Source organism: Centroberyx affinis, unplaced genomic scaffold (assembly GCF_046629955.1).
Source record: "Centroberyx affinis isolate AG114_WGS23_722 - 3 ecotype Tasmania unplaced genomic scaffold, CSIRO-AGI_Caff_v1 ptg000429l_1, whole genome shotgun sequence".
Classification (NCBI taxonomy): Eukaryota; Metazoa; Chordata; class Actinopteri; order Beryciformes; family Berycidae; genus Centroberyx; species Centroberyx affinis.
Window position 1 is genome coordinate 414 of NW_027279093.1, and position 19,922 is coordinate 20,335.

Genomic DNA, 19,922 nt, shown 5'->3' on the forward strand with positions numbered 1-19,922 from the left:
GACCAGTTGGTTGCAGGGATTCACAATTTTTTTTTTTCATGTTTGTTGTTTGTTTTTTCAAACAATGGAGGGAGTGAATCCTCTGTTCAGAATAGTCAATCATAATTCTCTCTTTGGGATAACTTCTATAAAATGAAATAACAGTGGAATTAAACTAATCCTCATTTTGCTGGGGAACACCTGGTACCCTCCAAGGGTACCCTAAGGGTTCCCGGACCCCCAGTTTGGAAACCACCAGTGACCCAGAGGATTTGTTTGTCTCATTCCCTTGTGGCGCCACTAGATGTCATACAACCTTTATCCCACACTCCAACTGTAGCCTGCTGATAGTGTCTATACAAAGGAGGATCTGTCTCCCCATGTTAAGCCTCAGCTACCCCCGGTTTAACGCCTAATAAGCGCTTCCTAGTTCTGATAATTAATCCCACTAAAAAACAGTGCCGAGATTAACGCCGTGGCGCTTGAATAGAAACAATCATCAACCCTTGTCTTGAAATCCGTGCGTCATCGGGACCCCGGCGGAGGCAGCAGCGGTGCTGCTCTGGTTTTCCCTTCGTGCATCACGACCTGGTCAGTGAAGGGAAGGGGGGCTCGGGAGCTGCGGGAAACCGCTCAACGATCAGCGTTAATTGAATTCATTAACCAATCAATCTGTCGCGACCGGTGGCTCAACCCAGATGACCTCCGGAGTGACGCGTCGCTCCAATGAGAGTGCGATGTGGGAGCAGCGCTGCTGGGGGGAGAGATGCGCGTCATTTGTGTGCAGGTCTCTAGCGCTGTAGTAAAACAAGTGTCGGAACAACTCATTTATCATTAAAGCGATGCCAGGGGTAACGAAGTATAATTTAGTGGATGATGCGCATGATTTGAGGATCCCCATGCACAACGAGGAGGTGTTTCAGCATGGGGTCTGCTTCGAGGCAAAGGTAGGGACCTTCTGCAACAGATACTTTCAGCAGGATTGATCTATTAGGCTGGCAGCCCAACGGCTTATAATATAGCGAATACTGATATGACAGGCTGTGCGTATCCTTCATGCATTTCACCGCTACACTAAGGAAAAATCACTATTTCTATAACATTCCTTATAGTGTGACTGTGGTACTCAGTAGTGAGTTTATACTGACCTTATCATACCTACTTATGGGATTTTTTATTTCCTATGGTATTACTGTTGAATTTTTGTGGTGCATTTTTGACCTTATAATAGCTTCATGACATTTTAAAGTTTTGCTGTGACATTAGTGCCACTGATTACCTGGCCGTGCTGGCAGATTTATTTCCATTCTGCAATTTTGGATAACCTTCAGAACAATCCTACCATACATTTTAGAAGGGAATAGCCTACTTAAAAAAAATGATTTGAAGGCTGTCAATGGAAATAAATCTGCTGCAACTCAAGTTATCAGTGGCATTCATTCCCTCAATTTGCAAATCTTTCCATTTGTCTCTTAAATTTTGCAGTACATTGGCAGTTTGGAGGTGGGTCGTCCGGGCAGCCGAATGGAGATAGTTGCTGCAATGAGGAGAATAAGAGTAAGACACTTAAATCAGTGACTTCTCTGAACCAGTCAGATGAACCTGAGACTCTGTTAATGTTCTGAACAGACATTAGCACTGGCCCAGCCCATATGAATGGGAAACGTATGGTGTCCATGCTTATAATGATGTTTATCATTGCAAATACTTCATCCTTAATTCATTCAGGCTTCTCCCTCTCTCTCTCTCTCTCTCTCTCTCTCTCCCTCTGTCTGTCTCTCTCTCCCTCTGTCTCTCTCTGTCTCTCTCTCCCCCCTATCTATCTGTCTCTGTTTGTCTGTCTCTCTCTCTCTCTCTCTCTCTCTCTCTCTCTCTCTCTCACTCACTCTCTCTCTCTCTCTCCCTCTGTCTGTCTCTCTCTCCCTCTGTCTCTCTCTCTGTCTCTCTTTCTCCCCCCTATGCGTTTCATGTCTCGCTTGTTTTCTTGAAGGATCCTCACTCACCTCAGCATCCTCTTTTTACACAGGGTTTGGCAGGCTGTCAGAGTCATTTAAATCACTGTAAGATTCATAGGACATCTCTGTTTTCCTGGCTGCGGAGAGATACACCAGGCAGCTTTATATTAGACGCTGTAAAAGTAAAAAACCAACATCTCTCGACGCCGTCCTGTTAGACGAGGCTAGACAAGGCCATGGGATGCCTTGTTGTCATTAGATATCACCGCAGCGTTACAGAGAAGTACACTGAAGAGAGGATTTAGCTGCCTTGTCAGCTGTTACATCCAATCTAGCCAAGCACCACTGTGTCACTCAGAGGTCAGCCAGATCCCCGACGACACCCAGAAACGACTTCATCTTCATCCCTCGTGTACAGTGCAGTATAATGGCCTTTTGGCTTTGGCCAGTGGCTTCGAGTGACGCTGTCTCTTTGAATTTCCTCTAAAAGAAAATAAACAAATTGTAGCGAATTGAGAAAAAACTGGTTGGTTTTTCCTGTCGTTGTTGCCATGCAATTTGTCTTACAATGCATTACCAAGGATTTGCCTGGGTGCCCGGGTCATGAAACATTTTCTTGCACACAAGCAGACAGTGTCAGCTCAAATGGAAAAATGTACCCACACACTGGATTCAAGGCAAGCCCGGGCCTGGCGAAGAGTTTGTTGGTCAAAACATTAAGGCTTGGGAGCTTGAATCCAGTGCGTGGATATATTTAATAAATCATTAGAATATATAAATAAATAATATCTAGCTCTTATCTAAAAGTAGAGTTTACACAGCGGTTAACAGGAAAGCATAAAAACAAGAATAGCACAGAAGGTACTGAGGAGATAAAAATAAGAAGCAAATATGTAAATTAGCAAATGAAATCCCGACCCGAGATTAACAGTGGGCGAGATAAAAAAAACCCCACATAAAAGCAAGTCTATAAAACAGTCAGGTTGTTTGTGAGCGCTGTACCGGCACAGTAATTAGGAGTTTACGCATCTGGTGGAAAACGTCTTCTGATTGTTCCAAACCAGACACACATTTCAAGTTAAAAGTGAACCTACAGCTGCACAGAGATGAGACTAGAGGCGCGGTGTGTGTGTTGATACATCCTGTATTATGTATTATTTTGCTCGGGGGCCAGTGTTGTTCTGAGTTAGCGTGGCTGCTGTATGCTGATGCTCATGGAAATGTGGCAGACACACCTCCCATGTTCCACTTCATTGCCCTCTGCCAGGAGCGGATGGAGATGGATGGCCTTGTCGTCCCAGTTTGCATGGAGGTGGCATTAGCCTGGATGACACACACAAGGATGCACATAAACACACACAAACGAGCTTGTGTGAATTCATTTGCACTCACACACACACACAGATGCCCTGACAGAGCCTAATCCATATGGTAGTTGTGTCCTTCACCCGAGCGGCCGTTCTCCAGGCTGCTGGGAGTGTGTGGAGAAAACTCCCACACAACAACAAGATAGATGGACTGGATGAGAGCGTAGGACAAGGAATATCAAGTAGCGGTGTACCTTGTAACCTCTAGTGAGCTGCGTTTCCCCCGGCTGTCATACAGATCACAGGCGTAGGGACGAAGCCCTCCGGATTGATTGGGGATAACATGAACAGATGCAATTTGCCTTGTTCTGTTGTTAGCGAGAATTGTACCCTTTTCTTCTCCTCCTCCTCCATTCTGAGATGTCAGGAAAACAGCGAGAAGACAGCTGAGGAAAAAAAAGGATGATGTTATTATTTTCACACAAATGAAAGGAACGACGGCAGAGAGAATATCCGAGCCTCTTGCGCAATATGGGTGACAACTGGTTTTGCTGAGGAAAGAGTGAGCTGTCCTGATTTCACACAAGTTCATCTGATCTATTAATCATCTGATGTTGCACTCCGCGTTTCTCAAAGCAAGGCATGTTTATTTCACATAAATGTGGGTTGTTCTCAGATCTCTTGGTCCTGATATTTGGTGTCTTGCCCGCATGGGAGGCAGAGGGTGCAGCCTGTAACATTAATCATGAAGAGGGATGAAAGTGTCCCACACATGTCTGCCTCCCTCTGGGAACTCGGCCTTTGAAAACTTAAACAGCTCCGAGAGGCACAAACTGACAGTTTTATTCTGCCTTTGGACGACTTCGTGTTTACTCAATCTCTGATTTCCCCCGAGAAGAAGATAGTCAAAAATATCCACCTGTCAAAACGCCCCGGCCCTCTCTCTTTTCCAATATACCATTTTTCTTCTCCTAAAGAGCTCTGTCTCTGTGGTGCTGATGTGACATTTAATCGCAGCCACGCCATGTAGCATAATGATCAAGTGGGCTTGAATTCATTTTTGGAAACCTAAATGTTAATTTGAATATGCGTCTCCCTTCCCGCAGTATGAATTCAAATTGAAGAATGTAAAGAAGAAGAAAGTCAACATCGTCGTATCTACTGATTGCGTCCGGGTGATTTTGCGTAAAAAGAAAAAGGTCAGCTCTGCAAAATCTAATGTTTGATTTTATACCATGTGGTTTCAAAGGCTTTGTCTTTTGGGAGTCTTTTGTCGTTCTCAACCCATGTGTTTTCCCACTGTGACAGAGGAAAGAGTGGTCATGGGACGACAGTACAGTCTTGGTGACACAGGACCCCATCTACAGGTAGGGCTTCTACCTCCTTAACTCAAATAGTGACATAGATAATATTAAAGCAATAATTGTGAGACAGTAGTCAAACAAGCAGCTCTGCAAAACCCAATTGACCTGATCTGATGTTGTCTTGTCTCCTCAGGATATTCTATGTCTCACATGATGCCCAAGACTTGAAGATCTTCAGCTACATAGCGAGAGACGGACAGAGCAACATTTTCCGCTGCAATGTGTTCAAGTCCAAGAGGAAGGTAGGCTGCCTTCCCTTAGGACCTGAAGATGCACATCCACAAACCCTTATTAACCAGTCATTCGTTACATGTCATTTACAGCTCCATGCAGTACATTCAGCACATAGCTTGATATTACACTCGTTGTCACAAAGATGTTTTCTGCTGTTGGCCCACACACACCCCCCAATTAATTTGAGAGACACTGCTCATCATGCGCTTTATGGTAAAATGCTTGTGAAAATGAAAGGCATGTTCCTCTCCCCCATATCTGCATATCAAGCAGAGCCAATTTTCTGCCGTAACAAAGACAGTGCACCAGTGAGTTTGACTCCCATCCCTTCACCATGGATACCAGACAGACAGTGACTTAGTGAAGCTGAATACTAATCATTCTGGTAGGAAGAGAAAAGAAGAGGGGGTTTTTAACTCTGCTCTTAATGACATGTTCACGACTGCTACCACCCACCACACTGCCAGAGACGCAGGCAGCGGTGCCTCGCTGCCTCCCCGAGGCCGGAGAGCCTTATCTTGGGATTCCAGACCAAGCATGTGGCTCAGTAGGCGGAGATGGACCAGCTGATACACAACATTTGATTTATTTTCATCATGGCCTGCTGCGGCCCAGTAGGGCTTAGATGTCAACTCAATGCATCTGCAGCGTGGCCTTTCGCTCAGCTAGCTGAAGCGTTGCATCAGGAAAGCAGGGAGAGCTTACAGTTAAACTCACAGATTTTACATTCTTTTATCGGCTAAATTAAACATAATTCTCTATTTTACGTATTAACGACTTGTAACATCATGTCGATGGAGCAAAGCAATGACTTCTGTTATATCTGTGTTATTTTTTGCTATTCCGCATTGAACCTTCACTCCACAAGACTGTGTTTTAAGCTTGGCTGGCTTTCACCAACGTAATGACTGACTGTCATGTGGCAGGATCGTCAGAGTCAGACAGCACCAAATATATTTTAACAGCCTTCTGCCGCTAGTCTATACAGAAAGCAAAACAATTCACCTTTAGTGTGATTGGGCAAGGACATGGAGGATAATGTTTAATTCCAGTGGATTCATGATGCTCCCACTAACTGGCTCCTTATGAAAAAAGCCAGCCTTGAAATCTACCAGGGATGGTAAGCGCTGTGTCTCACAGGCCAAATCAATCCTTTGTGCCTCTATGTTCAGTTTAAGAGGCACCAGTTCTCAAATTTTAAACGTAACATTGATGAATATTTCATCTATGTAATAATAAGGAACTTTACTTGCATAGCTGTTTTCATAACAGAGTTACAAAGTCCTTTACAGGATATAAAATACACAAAAACACAAAAAGAACAACAATGCCAGACCCTCATTAAAGCAGGAATACCAAAGAATAAAATAGGCAAAAACAAACAATATAAATGTATTATAATTAGAGGTCACAGAAGAAGAACACATAATCTCAAGTCAGGGAGGAGTTTAGGGTCCTTGAAATCAGTGAATATGATTTTCCAAATTTTTTTATGTTCAACACAGAGCTATCCCAAATCACACAATAGCACAAATTATTTAATGTTCAATACATCTAGATGTAGATGTGTTTTTTGAGGTCTTAAAATGAATTTTTAGTATTGCCTTAAAATTGTCATTAAAATGCATTAATCAGCTTAACATATGCAGTATATTGTAATAGAACTGAATACCCTAAATCCTTGGGTACAAACAGGCTGAAATTTTAACTTTTCTGAAAATGCTATTCCTTAATAGGCCAGTGGTACATATTATCCAATCCTCTTTGTCATAACAGGTGTGTATGTGTGCATTTAATTTTAGGAACCAGTAGCAAATATTTGAGATATTACAACCAAATTACACTATGTATGTACACTATGTACACACACACACACACACACACACACACACACACACTCACACACACACACTCATACAGACACACCCACTCACCCCCAGAATTTTCTTCCACTCCCACTACCATCAAAGTCGCCCGCCTCTGAAATAGACCAATCCATCATGATGACAGCAGCATCTATGTAGAGTAGATGGGTAAGGCCAAGCAGCTGAAATACTGTGCTATCAATATCTACTGGCTTTAATTTGCTCTCTACCTGCCGTTTTGTTCACTCCCTTCCTCCCCCTGTCCCCCCTCCTGTTTCCCCTCCTCTCTACCTACATCCCACATTGCCTTCCTATTTCTCTGACTCTATTTTTCATCTCCTGTCTCTCATAATGTTACCTACACACACACACACACACACTCCCTCTATCCATCTACTTTGTTCCCGCTCCACTCCTCCGGCACCTCTCCTCCTCCCCTGCTGCTTTCCCTTCATTTTTTGCATCCTCCCTTACTGTGCTCCTGCTGTTCTCCTCCCCCCCCCGCCCTCCTCTCTAAACCCCAACACACTCACTCACACGCTCACACACACACCCCTCCCTCCTCTCTCTCTCTCTCCCAGTCTCAGGCGATGAGGATAGTGCGGACGGTGGGTCAGGCGTTCGATGTGTGTCACCAGCTGACCCTGCAGCAAAGAACCGACGACCAGGAGGATGGGGAGGGGAACACAGAGGAGACTGAGGCAGTGCCAGGTGACTCACACCTACACACACACACACACACACACACACACACACACAAATTCCCTCCCGCTCCCCTCCTCTCCCCTCTCTCTCCCTCTGTCACTCACACACACATACACAAACTCAATCTCCCTTGTTTCTTCTCACGCACCAACACCCCAAACTCCCTCTTCCTCTCCTCCCTCTCTCGCACATACACACACACACGCCATGAACACCTGCTGGAACGCACAGTGACACGGGTGCACGTCTCCCAAGGAAACGCTGTTATTATCCGCCGCCCATTGTTTTGAGCAGCTTGCCTTGCTGCTGCTGCGGCAAATCAGTTTTCGGTGTGTGTCGCGCAAGCCATTGATCAAAGACCTCGTGTGTGGGCTCCTGCCAGCTCCTGTTGCCTGCCGCTTCGCTTCCTGCCTCCAGAAACGTCGCAGTCCATAATCCTTAAGGTGACGAGAGTTGCGTGGAAATCTCCGATCTGTCTCTCTCTCCGCAGCTAAGAAGAGGTTCGCGTTGTCGGAGGAGACCGACCTTGAGGCCACGACCGAGGAGAGCATCGACTGCGTCTCCTCTTCGGACCCGGAGAGGGGCAAAAGGGACGAGGCCCTCGGTGACGACGGGAAGGTAGTGTGTGTATGTCGTCGTCGATACACTCCTGGTTCACTGCGGTGTCACTCCTGCAAAAGCCCCACTCTTCTGTCTTGTGCTTCTCTCCTTTAGAAACACAGGAGGTGTTGGAAACCCCAGGGAGATGAAGCAAGCCCTATCCATAAGTTACACTGTGCAGTGTAACTTATCGCTGCTGTCGGGGTGAAAACCTCATATCTCCAAAATGTCACCCAAGAAAAACAGCCTTGGTTTTAGCTTGACGGTGTATTTTTTTTTCAGTTTATACAATGCACTTTGAAAGGTTTCCATAAGCCCAAGGCTTGTAGAAGTTTCTCAACCCATAGAAGAGAATGTAATGCTTGAAGACACAAGGTTTTCACCCGACGACAATATGTTATAGCATTACTCTGTACAGCACAGTCACTTAAGTGCAGCACATTTCATAACTCTTTATTCCCACAAATCCTGCTACTGAACTGAATAAATCATGAAGTTTCGCTGAACATTTATCAGAGTCAAACATATGCAATATTCGACTCCTCGTTGCAGACAGACATCGCACAAATAATTTATTAGATTAATAAAATGTTTCCCGGTGCAATTACTAAATTCATTCCTACAGCAGCAACATCTGAGAGCAGCTTCAATGCCCGTGTTTTGCCGTAGTATATTTCCTAAGATTTTAGACGAGGTGTATCTAAATATTCAGAAAAAAAAAGTCCTATAAATAAACAATTCTGGGAGGCTTGCAGCTCACAGAGGCACATGATGAAAGTCTGGCCTCATAAGGAGCCGTATGAAGATCAATAGACGCCACTGAGGGCTACAGCGAGCGACCGCTTGTTTAGGGGCCGTGTGCGGAGGAATATTCCATGGGGCTTGTTCAATATTGATGGGATCGTATGGTTTATTGATGAAAACACAGCAAGGTTCTCTAGCGCCGCTCTGCTAATCCTGTGTTGTCAAACAAGCAGCGATCTGCTTTCCGATATTTGTCAGCTCGTTTCCCGATCGAGTCTCTCTGGTACTGTCAGCTTTATTACAACGAGAGGAGTTGATCGCTTTGAGTTAATGGAAATTAAATGGTTAGATGGTTTTATTTACATTACCAGTCAAAAGTTTGGACACACCACATTTTTCTTTATTTTTACTATGTTCCACATTTTAGAATAATAGTAAAGACATCAAAACTATGAAATAACACAAATGGAATTGTGCCGTGACCAAAAAAGTGTTAAACAAATCAAAACTATCTTATATTTTAGATTCTTTAAAGCAGCCGCCCTTTGGCTTGATGGGAAGGCAAAGGCTTTGTAAAGAAAATCATACATAGCATCAACTTCACTATTTATATTTGTTTAAGAAACTAATTTCAAGCATTTAAGCATAAACCTTTAGATCAAAATGGCTTTGAGATAATGAAAAACATAGTACATTCAATCAGGTGTGTCCAAACTTTTGACTGGTAGCGTATATTCTCATATGTTTACGGTATCTCTTCCAATCAATCCAATGTATTTTACATGTAGATGTAAATCCCACTGGTAGTGAAATCTCATGTCAAGTACAATTTCTCCCTCTCACATGTTTAACTTGAAGGTCAGGTGAATGCACTGCCCTTCACAGTCGGCAAACAGTACTAATGACAACCCAATTGATCTCCCATCTTGGATATGACAGATACAAGCCCTGTCCTTTACTCTCTGCCCACAGCACTCCAACATAATTGCATGAGCCATAAGTAAAGCTGAACCATCTGATAGCAGCCTGTCCAGTTCAATCTATAGACCTATTTATACGCTCCATTGATCGGGTCTCCGTTAAAATGCCCTCTCATCCTGCCTGTAGCTGTCCTGTCTTTGAAACTAGATTGAGTGATGGTACCCTGCATTTCACAATGCACTTGGGATTTGTATGCAATACTAAACATGTACATACGCAACGGACAGTATGACTGATGTTTCTGGCTCATGTGGAGCTCCCCTTGATGCTGTTTTATGGATCATAAACCATCAAAGTGCCCATCAATTTTAAACCTCTCAAGCACACTTTGAAATGTGTATCCCTCAGACGTCAGGACTGGATGTAAAGGAAAAATCCACCTGAAAAAGCACTATTCAAAAACAGCTATTGGTGATGTATCTTGCATTTCTGGGCCCATTTTGTTGCTTGCCAGTGTATTTCTCTTATTCCCGTGGATAACTGGCCAAGCATAAATGATAAGGTATTCCCAACGCAGCTGGAGCTTCTTTCTACACTCACGAATTTGCACTGACGTTGAACAATCATACTAATCATAGGGAGAAATCCATTAAATCCTGTCTGTAGACAGTTGATGAAAATAAGATTGTAAAAAGTGGTGTCATTCTTATTAAGCACACAGTTTGAGTTTGAATCATTTGAGCAGTTGGTAAGAAATGAAGGATACAAATTTCAGCAACCATTTGGTGCTATATGGCACATCTACGGTTCAATTTAGAAGCGTATGACAAAGAAGAGCCTTTAAGTATGGGCGCCATATAGCACCAAAAATGGTTCCCTATTATTACAAGCCAATGAACCAGTTTTGATTACTGTGGAAAGTGTGTTACACCAAAAAAATAAATTGCAACACTTCACAAAATAACTCCTGGAACGCGTTGCACATCACACATCAATGTTATATAACAGTGTTAGAGTATCCGAAGGTGGATTTTTCCTTTAAGACTAAAGGAGACTGGGCCTTTGCTGACAGGGAACCTTCTCTTTGAAGTGTCCTCCCTCAGGAGCTCAGGCGGCAGGGACAGTGTCATCTGTTAAATCACTTCTTAAGATGGGTTTCTACACACTTGCTTTCAAGTTTTTCTTTGCACTATTGCTCCATTGCTTGATTTAAGATTTGTGTTTTTGTGATTTTGGCAGCATCTTTGGTGCTAAGCGCTCATTGCTGTGTTCTTTTTGTGCTGCACTTCCCAAAGATCACCTGTCAATCAAACAGTGTGGGTGGAGCTGTGGCTTCTATTTCCTTGGATTTTCTATTAATGCAGTTTGAGTTTCTGTAGGTGGCGCTCTTTTCTTTGTCTGTTCAGCCATGGTGGCTATTGCTGCTCATGCTAACTACCCAGTTCTTCTTCTGTTTATACCAAACAAACCATCGTTGCTGCTGCTGGAAACATAAAGTGCATCACTTCCTGTGCACCAGAGGATTTTTCCATGGAAAGACCTACCAGACAGTGTTTAGCAGCAAATGTAAAAGCTTTCAATTACTGGGTATAGGCTGAATCACAATTATGTCATATCAATTAGCGAGAGTAGCAAAAAGTACATTTATTTATATGATAATATGACAGATTATTACTTTTTAAGCTACTTCTAGCAGTAGTAGTGGCTACTGATTTGCTGTCACCTCCGCCCTAGATATCCAACAACCCATCCCTCTTGCTGAACTCCCCCATCCTCGGTGCCTCTGTGTCGGGTCGGTTGGCGGCGGAGCCCCCCTGCTCCGCAGAGCACCAGGTCCAGCTCCTTCAGAGACAACTGGAGCAGCAGGAGCAGCAGGCGCAGGCGGCTTCAGCACAGGTACTGCAGACTCAGGCACAGATTTCAGTTGTTTTTTTTTGGGAGACACCTCCATGACATGTATAATGGAAGATAACTGTTTTCTTGCTTTTTCTCTGGATTTTTGTGTTCCTGATGAGGTAATCCAGTGTTCACAGTATAGCTCTGAATGGTGCAAATTATTTTAATGCAAAGCTTTATTTTTTAACAAAAGCAATGTCTTAAAGGAATGTTCCAAAATTAAAACAGACTACAAACATTCTCATATATACATCATACACCATAGAATAGACTACAAACATACATACATTACACATAAAATAGACCTAAAATAGTTGGCAAACACACTGCTCCAACATTGTAATAAACTGAAAATGAACTGAATTTAAACAGCAGAGGCTGTCAAACAGTGTTTGACAGCCACAGGCACAACTGTAGCATCCCCCCTGTAGTATTACAATGTACATTTAAGTTCTCTAATTAAAACACTAAGAAAACTTTATTTTGCTAGGCACAAAAAATTCAGAAACAGTGGAGGCATTAATAAAACAAAAGTCGGAGAGGAAAGTAGGAAAAAAAGCCCCAGGAGTCACAGTTTTCATCTAACTTGGACACTAATGAGGGATGCACTATTTTCCATTTTCAATCAGTGATGTGTTAAATAGGATACAGTAGAGATTAGGGAAAACTTTTTAGCTTATTAAATTCACACCTCAAAACTTTTTCCACATCATACACATCTGATTCGAGGCCCTTGAAGATGAAGCGAAGCTTTGTTGAATTTTAGAGTGCGTTCCTGGTCCCCTCAGACCAGTTTCACTGACAGAGGTGTTCCATACAGCGGAAGTCTGCTTCTTCTGCTGTGGCTTGTGGAGAAAACAAACCCTTTCCTCAAAATCATTGCAGGATTAGAGAGTGATTCCTTTGAGCTAACAAGCTCCAAACTCAACTTGTCACTTTGTTCCTTAATTAGGCGGGTGCCTCTTAATGACACAATGGGCTTTAATGAGATTTATTGTATCTAATGTGAAGGAATAAAGAGGGAAAAGAAAATAATGTTTGATCATCAGCTTAATGTGGACAGCTAAGTCTGTCTGTGTGTTTTAATGAACTCAAGCTGTGCCTCTTCCCTCAACTCAAGCATTTCATTGGGTCTAGATATTTTAGACACATCTCTGTTTTTGGCTTGCTCACATTCACACACATTCCTATATCTACAATTGGAGGCTGAAGAGAAGTCAATTATAAAAGTTAATTCAATATAACTAGTCAGAATTACGATACAGATATCTAGAATTAACGTTTTAACTAGTGATAACTGAATATTAAGAATGAATATTTTTACTAGTAACAATTCAATTGTTGATATCAAGAATGATCTCTTTTATCTGGAATTAACATTTTTCAATGTATGATATCAAGAATAAACATTTGACCAGTTGGAATTGAATTGTAGATTTCTTTAATCTGAATTATAACTAGTAATAATTGCATAACGGATATGACGTCTTAACTAGTCAAAACTGAGTTACTGATATGTTTAATTCATAGTAGCCTCAGTCATTAGATGTTAAAACGGCTTGCCATAGTGTGTGTACATGCGTGTATGTGTGTGTGTTCCTCGCCCAGGTGCGTGTGCTCCAGGAGCAGCTGTCAGTGGAGGTGTGTGCGCGGAGCGAGGCCCAGGCCAGAGTGCAGAGGCTGCTGCAGCAGAACACCGACCTGCTGCAGCACATCTCCCTGCTGGTCAAACAGATCCAGGAGCTGGAGCTCAAAGCTGCTGGGCAATTAACCTCGAGTGAGCGCCAATCTACTTTTATCCTCCCTGTTTTGTGTTTTTTCCACCTGCCTTGAATCTCTCTCTATTCCCATCCTTACTCCTGTACTCATTTTTGACACATTTTCCCTGTAATCATCCCTTCCTCCCTTCATCTCTTTCTCTCTTTATCACTTTCTTGTCTTATCCCTGTCCTCCCTCTCTTTATCGCTCCTTTTCTTATCCGATTTTGGCATACTATTAATTATCCTGCGGTAGACCTCTCGGAGGATTCGGTGCTGCTCTCCTGTCTCCCCTCCCTGCATGTAGCCGGTGGCAATGTGCTGCCATGTGGGCATGAATTATCAAAGCCTGACATTACAGCAGGTCAGCAGAGATGTCATCCTGCTCCCTCTAATCTCATCTTCTTTGCTCACGCCTCTCTTATATCCCTGTATTTATATGTGCTCTCATCTAACTGCTAATCTTCTCTGTCCTTTGTGTCTTTGTTTCTTCCTATACATCTCTCTCTCTCTCTCTCTCTCTCTCTCTCTCTCTGAATATATACATATATATATATATATATATTTGCAGTGGGCTCCCAGGACAGTCTTCTGGAGATCACCTTCCGTGCCAAGCCCCCCAGCTTGCCCCGTGACCCCCTTACCCCCTCTTCGTCCTCGGCCCCGCTGCCAGCTCAGCTCCAGCCCCAGATGAGTGATGGCGCCTGGGTTTCCGGCCTCCCCGGACCCTGCTCTCCCGGGACCATGGGCGCCGACAGCAGCCCCCTGGGGCTCGGCGGCAGCGGCGTTCGGCTGGAGTGCTTCCGCTTCTCGTCCCGGGTGCCGGACGGCCAGGAGCGGGGCCCGGACCCGGGGGAGACTCCCAGTGACGGTGGCCCGGACGAGAGCTCGCTGCTGGGGGAGCAGGTCCTGGGCGCCCTGGAGCTGCTCCGGTTCAGGGAGTCGGGGATCGGGTCGGAGTACGAATCGAACACGGATGAGAGTGATGACCGGGACAGCTGGGGACAGGGTGAGGGCGGGGGGGCCGAGGGGGGCGCTCGCCTCTTAAACGTGCTGAACGCAGAGAGCCCAGCGGACTGTTTAGGGGATGAGATGGCTGTGTAGTGGCGCCCTTAAAGCTGCACTAGGCAACTTTGCACTTTGGTGACTCAAAGTGGCAGAAGGGGATGAAAGTTTGAAGGACTTCATTACCCAGAAATCGTGTAATGTGACATCAGTAAACTCCACACTCCTTGGACCTTAATTTCTTCTTCTGGTGGTTTGGAGATGGTGAAGAGTTTCAGGCATTGTTTTCTGTTTACAAGGCAGTTTGTATTCCGCCCGTAAGTTTCGTTTCATCACTTTCTGTGTACTTTCGGCCAGTAACCATACTTAACTGAAATTAATTTGGACAAACAGAACGAATCTACGGCGTCTCTTTGTTTCTCTTCCTCTTAGGCTGATATGACGGGTGTATTTTCACATACGAACTTTGCCTAGTGCAGCTTTAAACAAACCACGGACTGCCAGACAGTATGAACACTGTGGTGTTTCTCGCTCCGCTCTCCCCCCTCTGAAAATCTCTCCTGTCTGCATCTCAGCTGAATCTGTTTGATTGTTATACACGGTATGTGTGTTATACTGTATGTGTGTGTGTCGATGATTGTTGTATATTAGACGAGTTTGGTTTTCTCTGTTTTCTCAGAGTTGACTTGGTGCCATCCCCACTTGCTGGGCTTGTTCCACTGTGGCTGTGTCTGTGTTTATGGATTTGTGACACACATCCAGCATGGACAGTCGTCTTTGTCGTTTTATAATGAAGGACTGTGAGGAAAAAAAAAAACTCCTTTGCCAAGTCTTTATGGATATGCTAATACATATATTTTGAGTGTGAAAATTAAAAGCTTGCTGTGCTTGTTATGACACTTAATCTGTAATTATAAATGGGTTTAAAAATGAGCATGTATTATCTCGCACTGATTTTTTTTTCTGTCCAACACAATGTAAATAGTTGTGTTTTAACCAACTGAACATAAGCAAAGCATACTATGAAGCATGTATTTTATTCAAACAATTCTCCATCCTGTTTTATATCATGAAAGTACATTCTCTGATGGGCAATGCTGTGTTTCAAAGGGGAAGATCATACTGTGTGCAGGTGCTGCTATTAGCTAGTCTCTGCCCCTTACAACTGTAGCCATTACAGAAGTATTAATTATGCTGTGGTGCTGTAGTGGGATGCTGCTGCTGCACTGTTGCTCCACCCTTAAGAAGAATTATTTAGAAAATCCCGCAGTGCCAATGCAGAGGAAGATGCGGCTTTAGGGGATTTCTACAATAGCTACCGCTGTAGTGTGAAGGAAGGCAGCGGTGCCTTCCTTCACTAACAACTGCTGGTTCCTTCATATTCTAATGGCCAGCTGTCCCAGCAGCTCCACCAAGCTGACTGCGGGCCAACTCTTTGAATCACTGTATTGGGGACATGGCTTTGAGCTCTTTCCAAAATCGATAAATCGCTTCCTCGCCCCTCTCCCTCTCACCTTCTCTTTTCCTCTTTTTACTTCGCTCTGTCTTTCCCTCTTTTTGCCTTTTTATCAAGCTCATTACCTCTCTGACCTTCTCTTTCTTTCCCTCTCTTGCACTCACAATCTATCTGTCTGCTGCATCCATCTATCTCTCCGTCTCTGACATTTCTTTTCAAGGTTATGCCTGTTCATGTGAAGTGTACTGAAAATGGAAGTGCACTTAGTTCAGTGTTGCTCCTTGTGGAATTAAATGCCCTTTCTAAAATGCCGTGTGTGCCACCGGTGTCATGTTGTGTCCGCTGCAGCCGCTGCATTTCGTGCAGTTGTTGTGAATTAAAAATCGCTTGCACAACAGTTGTTGAAATTTAGCCATCGATGATTAAAACTGAAACATGTCGCTATCGTAATAATAAGCAGCAGTTCTTGCACCCAGTTCCTGGCAGTGCCACAGGCTGACCTTTTCAAAATGTTTTCCTCGTTGGTATTTATAACTGGTTTACAAAATGGTGCACTGTGTGTGTGTGTGTGTGTGGGAGGTCCTTTGTAAAGGTGATGGCTCTCTGTTATTGTTAGAGGGACAACAGCGCTGGTCTTTAAGCAGGGTCAGCTCCCATTAGGCTCACTGTGTGGACAGCGGTACCTTGATGTTGGAACGCCACAGATAATCAGAGAAAATGTGAGGAATATCAGCCATTACCCACCCGCCTCCAGCCACGACACCCTGCCGCTGGAGGAGAGCAGCCGCTGACACAGATAGTGGGCGGCCTCTAGGACACTGCCTCTGCTTTCATTTACTTGATTATGGAGGAAAATAGACTGTAGCTTCACTCCCCCTTGAATCTGTGCCAGCATGTTCCTCTATAATCCCCAAGTAAAATGAATTGATAGAATCTGATAAAACAGTTGCTTCACTGTACATATGGTGTAATGTTTATCCCTGGGTTCTTTTCATCTTTTTATAACCACTACTGGTATTCATGCTCCTGCCTTCCCATCAGACCGCTTTATGTATTAGTCACTAGTCAAATATAAATTCCACTTTACGTGGATGATGTTGACGCACGCCCAGACGTCACCTTCTTTAAAACAACAGATGTGTGTCATGTATCCATGAGAACCTGAGGCTTATAAGAACATTTCTAATGATGAGTCATGAATCATTTCATGTCTCTCTTTCTGAAGAGAAGTTGATGCAGATTTACTATTGCTGCCCCTACCGTGGTCAACTTTATTACTAAGAGACAGCCACGATCACAGAATAAGGGATTTAATCATCTCCCCTCGAACAAATCAAGGCTGTTTTGCAGTATAAGTTGAAATTTTGCATTCTTTCTCTTTAATATCCTGTTATCTTTCATGATTATCGGCCAACAATGAGTAGGAAATGACCCTCTAAATTTCAGAGTTTGCGCGAGCCTTGATAATCTTTGAAAGCTTTGTGGATTTGAGAAAAATATAATGAGGCCTAACAATTTTGAAAATTAATGGATGGCCTTGATTTTTATGCCTCGCGCCGGCGACAGCCGTGGCCGGAGGCATTATGTTTTCGGGTTGTCCGTAGTACGTCCGTCCGTCCCATTCTCGTGAACGCGATATCTCAGGAACGCTTTGAAGGAATTTCTTCAAATTTGGCACAAACGTCCACTTGGACTCAAGGATGAACTGATTCGATTTTGGTGGTCAAAGGTCAAAGGTCAAGGTCACTGTGACCTCACAAAAGACGTTTTTGATGATGAAGACAGCTAGATATACAGTACCATCATATTCGGCGCTATTAAGTGGCTAGGGGAAGCAAGAGAGAGAGAGAGGCGGAGCGGGGGAAGAGGATTGAAGCAGCACACGTTGCCTCCTACGGCCCACTGACACCTGCAAGTAGCATCAGCAAATGCAGTCACCCAAGGGTTCTTGAACGTTCTAGTTATGTACACAATGAAATGTGGACAATTTTATTTTTGCTTGTTGTATTTTAATAGCGGCATGTAGACTATATGTGGCCACGCTCACTTGCCATGTTCATTTAATGTCCATTTCGTTCATTTTGTTTTTTAAGCCTACTATATAGGCTACTCATCATATATGTTGAAGTGGAAAAGGTTATGATAAAAAGAAAGCCATGCCCTCAGGTCAGCATTAACAGTTAAACTCAAGCTTTGGAAAATGAACAATGGATAATCGTAGCCAATCATAACCGTAACCGATAACCGTAGCACTTATTACTCTGTGATTATTTGCCATTCACTATTATAGCGTAATGTGTTGGTAAAATAATAATAATAAAAAAAGTCTGTGTTCACACTACAACTACAACTATAAAAACGAATGCGCTATTTGACAAAGACCATCGCCTCTAAAAATGTTGAAAAGAACCGTGACATACCGGTCGGGGTCAGAAGAGCTCGTGGGATTAGCGGTAAAGCGTGTTTACTGACCTGGAAGCCTTTTAAAGAATCGTCTGTTTTCATACAAGTTATGTAAGCTAGCTAACGTTAGGTGAGCTAAAGTTAGCTCGGCTGACTTTGACTCGCCTTATTATGCCGTGCCATGTTTTTGTCATGTTTTTATTTTTTAACCAAACCCACATTTTGAAATTTGGTCGTGTTGTTGAAACAATACGCATTTCCTAGCGAATGTCTCACGTTTAATTGTGTGTCATTTTTGCGGTCAAACAATGTGTTTTCCAAATTTAGCATTAAGCTAGCTTGCCGCCGCGACCCGCGGCTGCAGTTTATTACGGCCTGTTCACGGCGGGGTCCCCGGGCGCTAAATTACTGAGTAGTTCTCCAAACTACCTGCATGACCCTGCTCTGAGTAGGGGACGAAACGTGAAACCAGCAGGTACTTCTCACGTTGCACTGGCCGTTATTTCGACAGTCTCCGACAGAGGCTGAAGTGCAGAACGATAATTCGAAATGTTCGGGTCTGCTTTTCTACACGATGGGAGGTGGAGGCGGGACATGAGCCTTCTGTCCATTAAGACAGGTGAGGTACACTGAATGTCCAAAATATCAGGGATAGTGTTTTCATCTAGTACACTGACTAGGTGAATCCAGGTAGAAGCCATTATGCCTTACTGATTTCCCCTATTAAATGATACTAATCACAGTAGCATCTTTGTTGCCTATTGTATGTCCACATTTCATTATAGGCTGATATGGTGTAAATCAGTCTCAATTAAGCGCATTACATTCTTATAGCAGAGCCCCAGTTTGTGCCGAATAATTGCGACAAATTCAAGGTGTTAAGCAGTTAGACTGGGTGTCACAGGGTTATAAAATAATGATGCGTTATGGCTTCATGGCGCACGGGGCACATTGGAGACGCCTGTGGCACAGTGCCGCACCACTGTCTGATACCCCGAGTCAGAAATGAGAATAAAGAACTTGTCCAGTCTGTTCTTAAGTCTGTAATGCGTTTTTCATTCAAATCAAAGGAATGTGAAATGTTGAATGCATGGTTAGGTTCACTCTGTCCAAAAACAAAAGGCACATTTTAGGAAACCTGGGCCAGTCGCAGCAGTCTCATCTTCCTCTAATGCCATGTCGGTGTCTCCCTCTTTTTCTAACACTACGTAGGGTTTCCCGTTATGGAGGTGAAGAGGAGAGCTCCGGTGTCCCGTCGCGCCGCCAGTGGCACAGGTATCATATATGTTTTGATAAAAAATAACTTGTTTCCTGTCCCATCACTTTAAATTTAACCCAAACTACAGTCATGATAGTGCGCTACCACATAATGTTGTTCGTCGCAGCCATATGCATATCTCTATTACAATTACAAAATGGCATGCTCCAGGCTCTACTATTGGGAAACCTGTTGGAAGGAAGGAGGCGAGCATGCTGTTGTTGTGGTGTGTTTGGATGGAGCTGTGACCCGTGGTGTCCAGCGCGTCTCCAGAGTGTCACCGTCCGTCTCCTGTATTCCTGATGATTTGCACTGTAGAAACATGGAAGCTGCGCGGAATAGCCTACCATGTGTGCACAAAAACACAGAGGTTTGTGTACCTATTTGGCAAGAGCCTGATGCTGGTTTTGCAATATCAAGGTACACTGGTTGAGGTGTGGGTCATTGCGCAACGCTTTGAAAATGCGCACCA

At 43.8% G+C, this 19,922-nt stretch overlaps 1 protein-coding gene across 1 annotated transcript; it reads left to right on the plus strand.

Annotated features, from left to right (window-relative positions):
* Nucleotides 1-821: 821 nt before the first annotated feature.
* On the plus strand, nucleotides 822-14,432 carry LOC139642067 (carboxyl-terminal PDZ ligand of neuronal nitric oxide synthase protein-like). The gene is made up of 10 exons (XM_071516772.1): nucleotides 822-926; nucleotides 1,465-1,536; nucleotides 4,348-4,440; nucleotides 4,550-4,608; nucleotides 4,739-4,847; nucleotides 7,286-7,415; nucleotides 7,900-8,027; nucleotides 11,409-11,570; nucleotides 13,179-13,347; nucleotides 13,900-14,432. The coding sequence occupies exons 1-10, from the start codon at nucleotides 822-824 to the stop codon at nucleotides 14,430-14,432; spliced, it is 1,560 nt and encodes a 519-aa protein (XP_071372873.1).
* Nucleotides 14,433-19,922: the final 5,490 nt, after the last annotated feature.

What these genes read in the sequence shown, in the direction of transcription:
- LOC139642067 (XM_071516772.1), top strand. Translation starts at nt 822, where the DNA reads ATGCCAGGGGTAACGAAGTATAATTTAGTGGATGATGCGCATGATTTG. An exon ending in CTGCAATGAGGAGAATAAGA is followed by an intron (nt 1,537 to 4,347) that starts GTAAGACACTTA and finishes CCCTTCCCGCAG; the next exon opens with TATGAATTCAAATTGAAGAA. An exon ending in TGTTCAAGTCCAAGAGGAAG is followed by an intron (nt 4,848 to 7,285) that starts GTAGGCTGCCTT and finishes TCTCTCTCCCAG; the next exon opens with TCTCAGGCGATGAGGATAGT.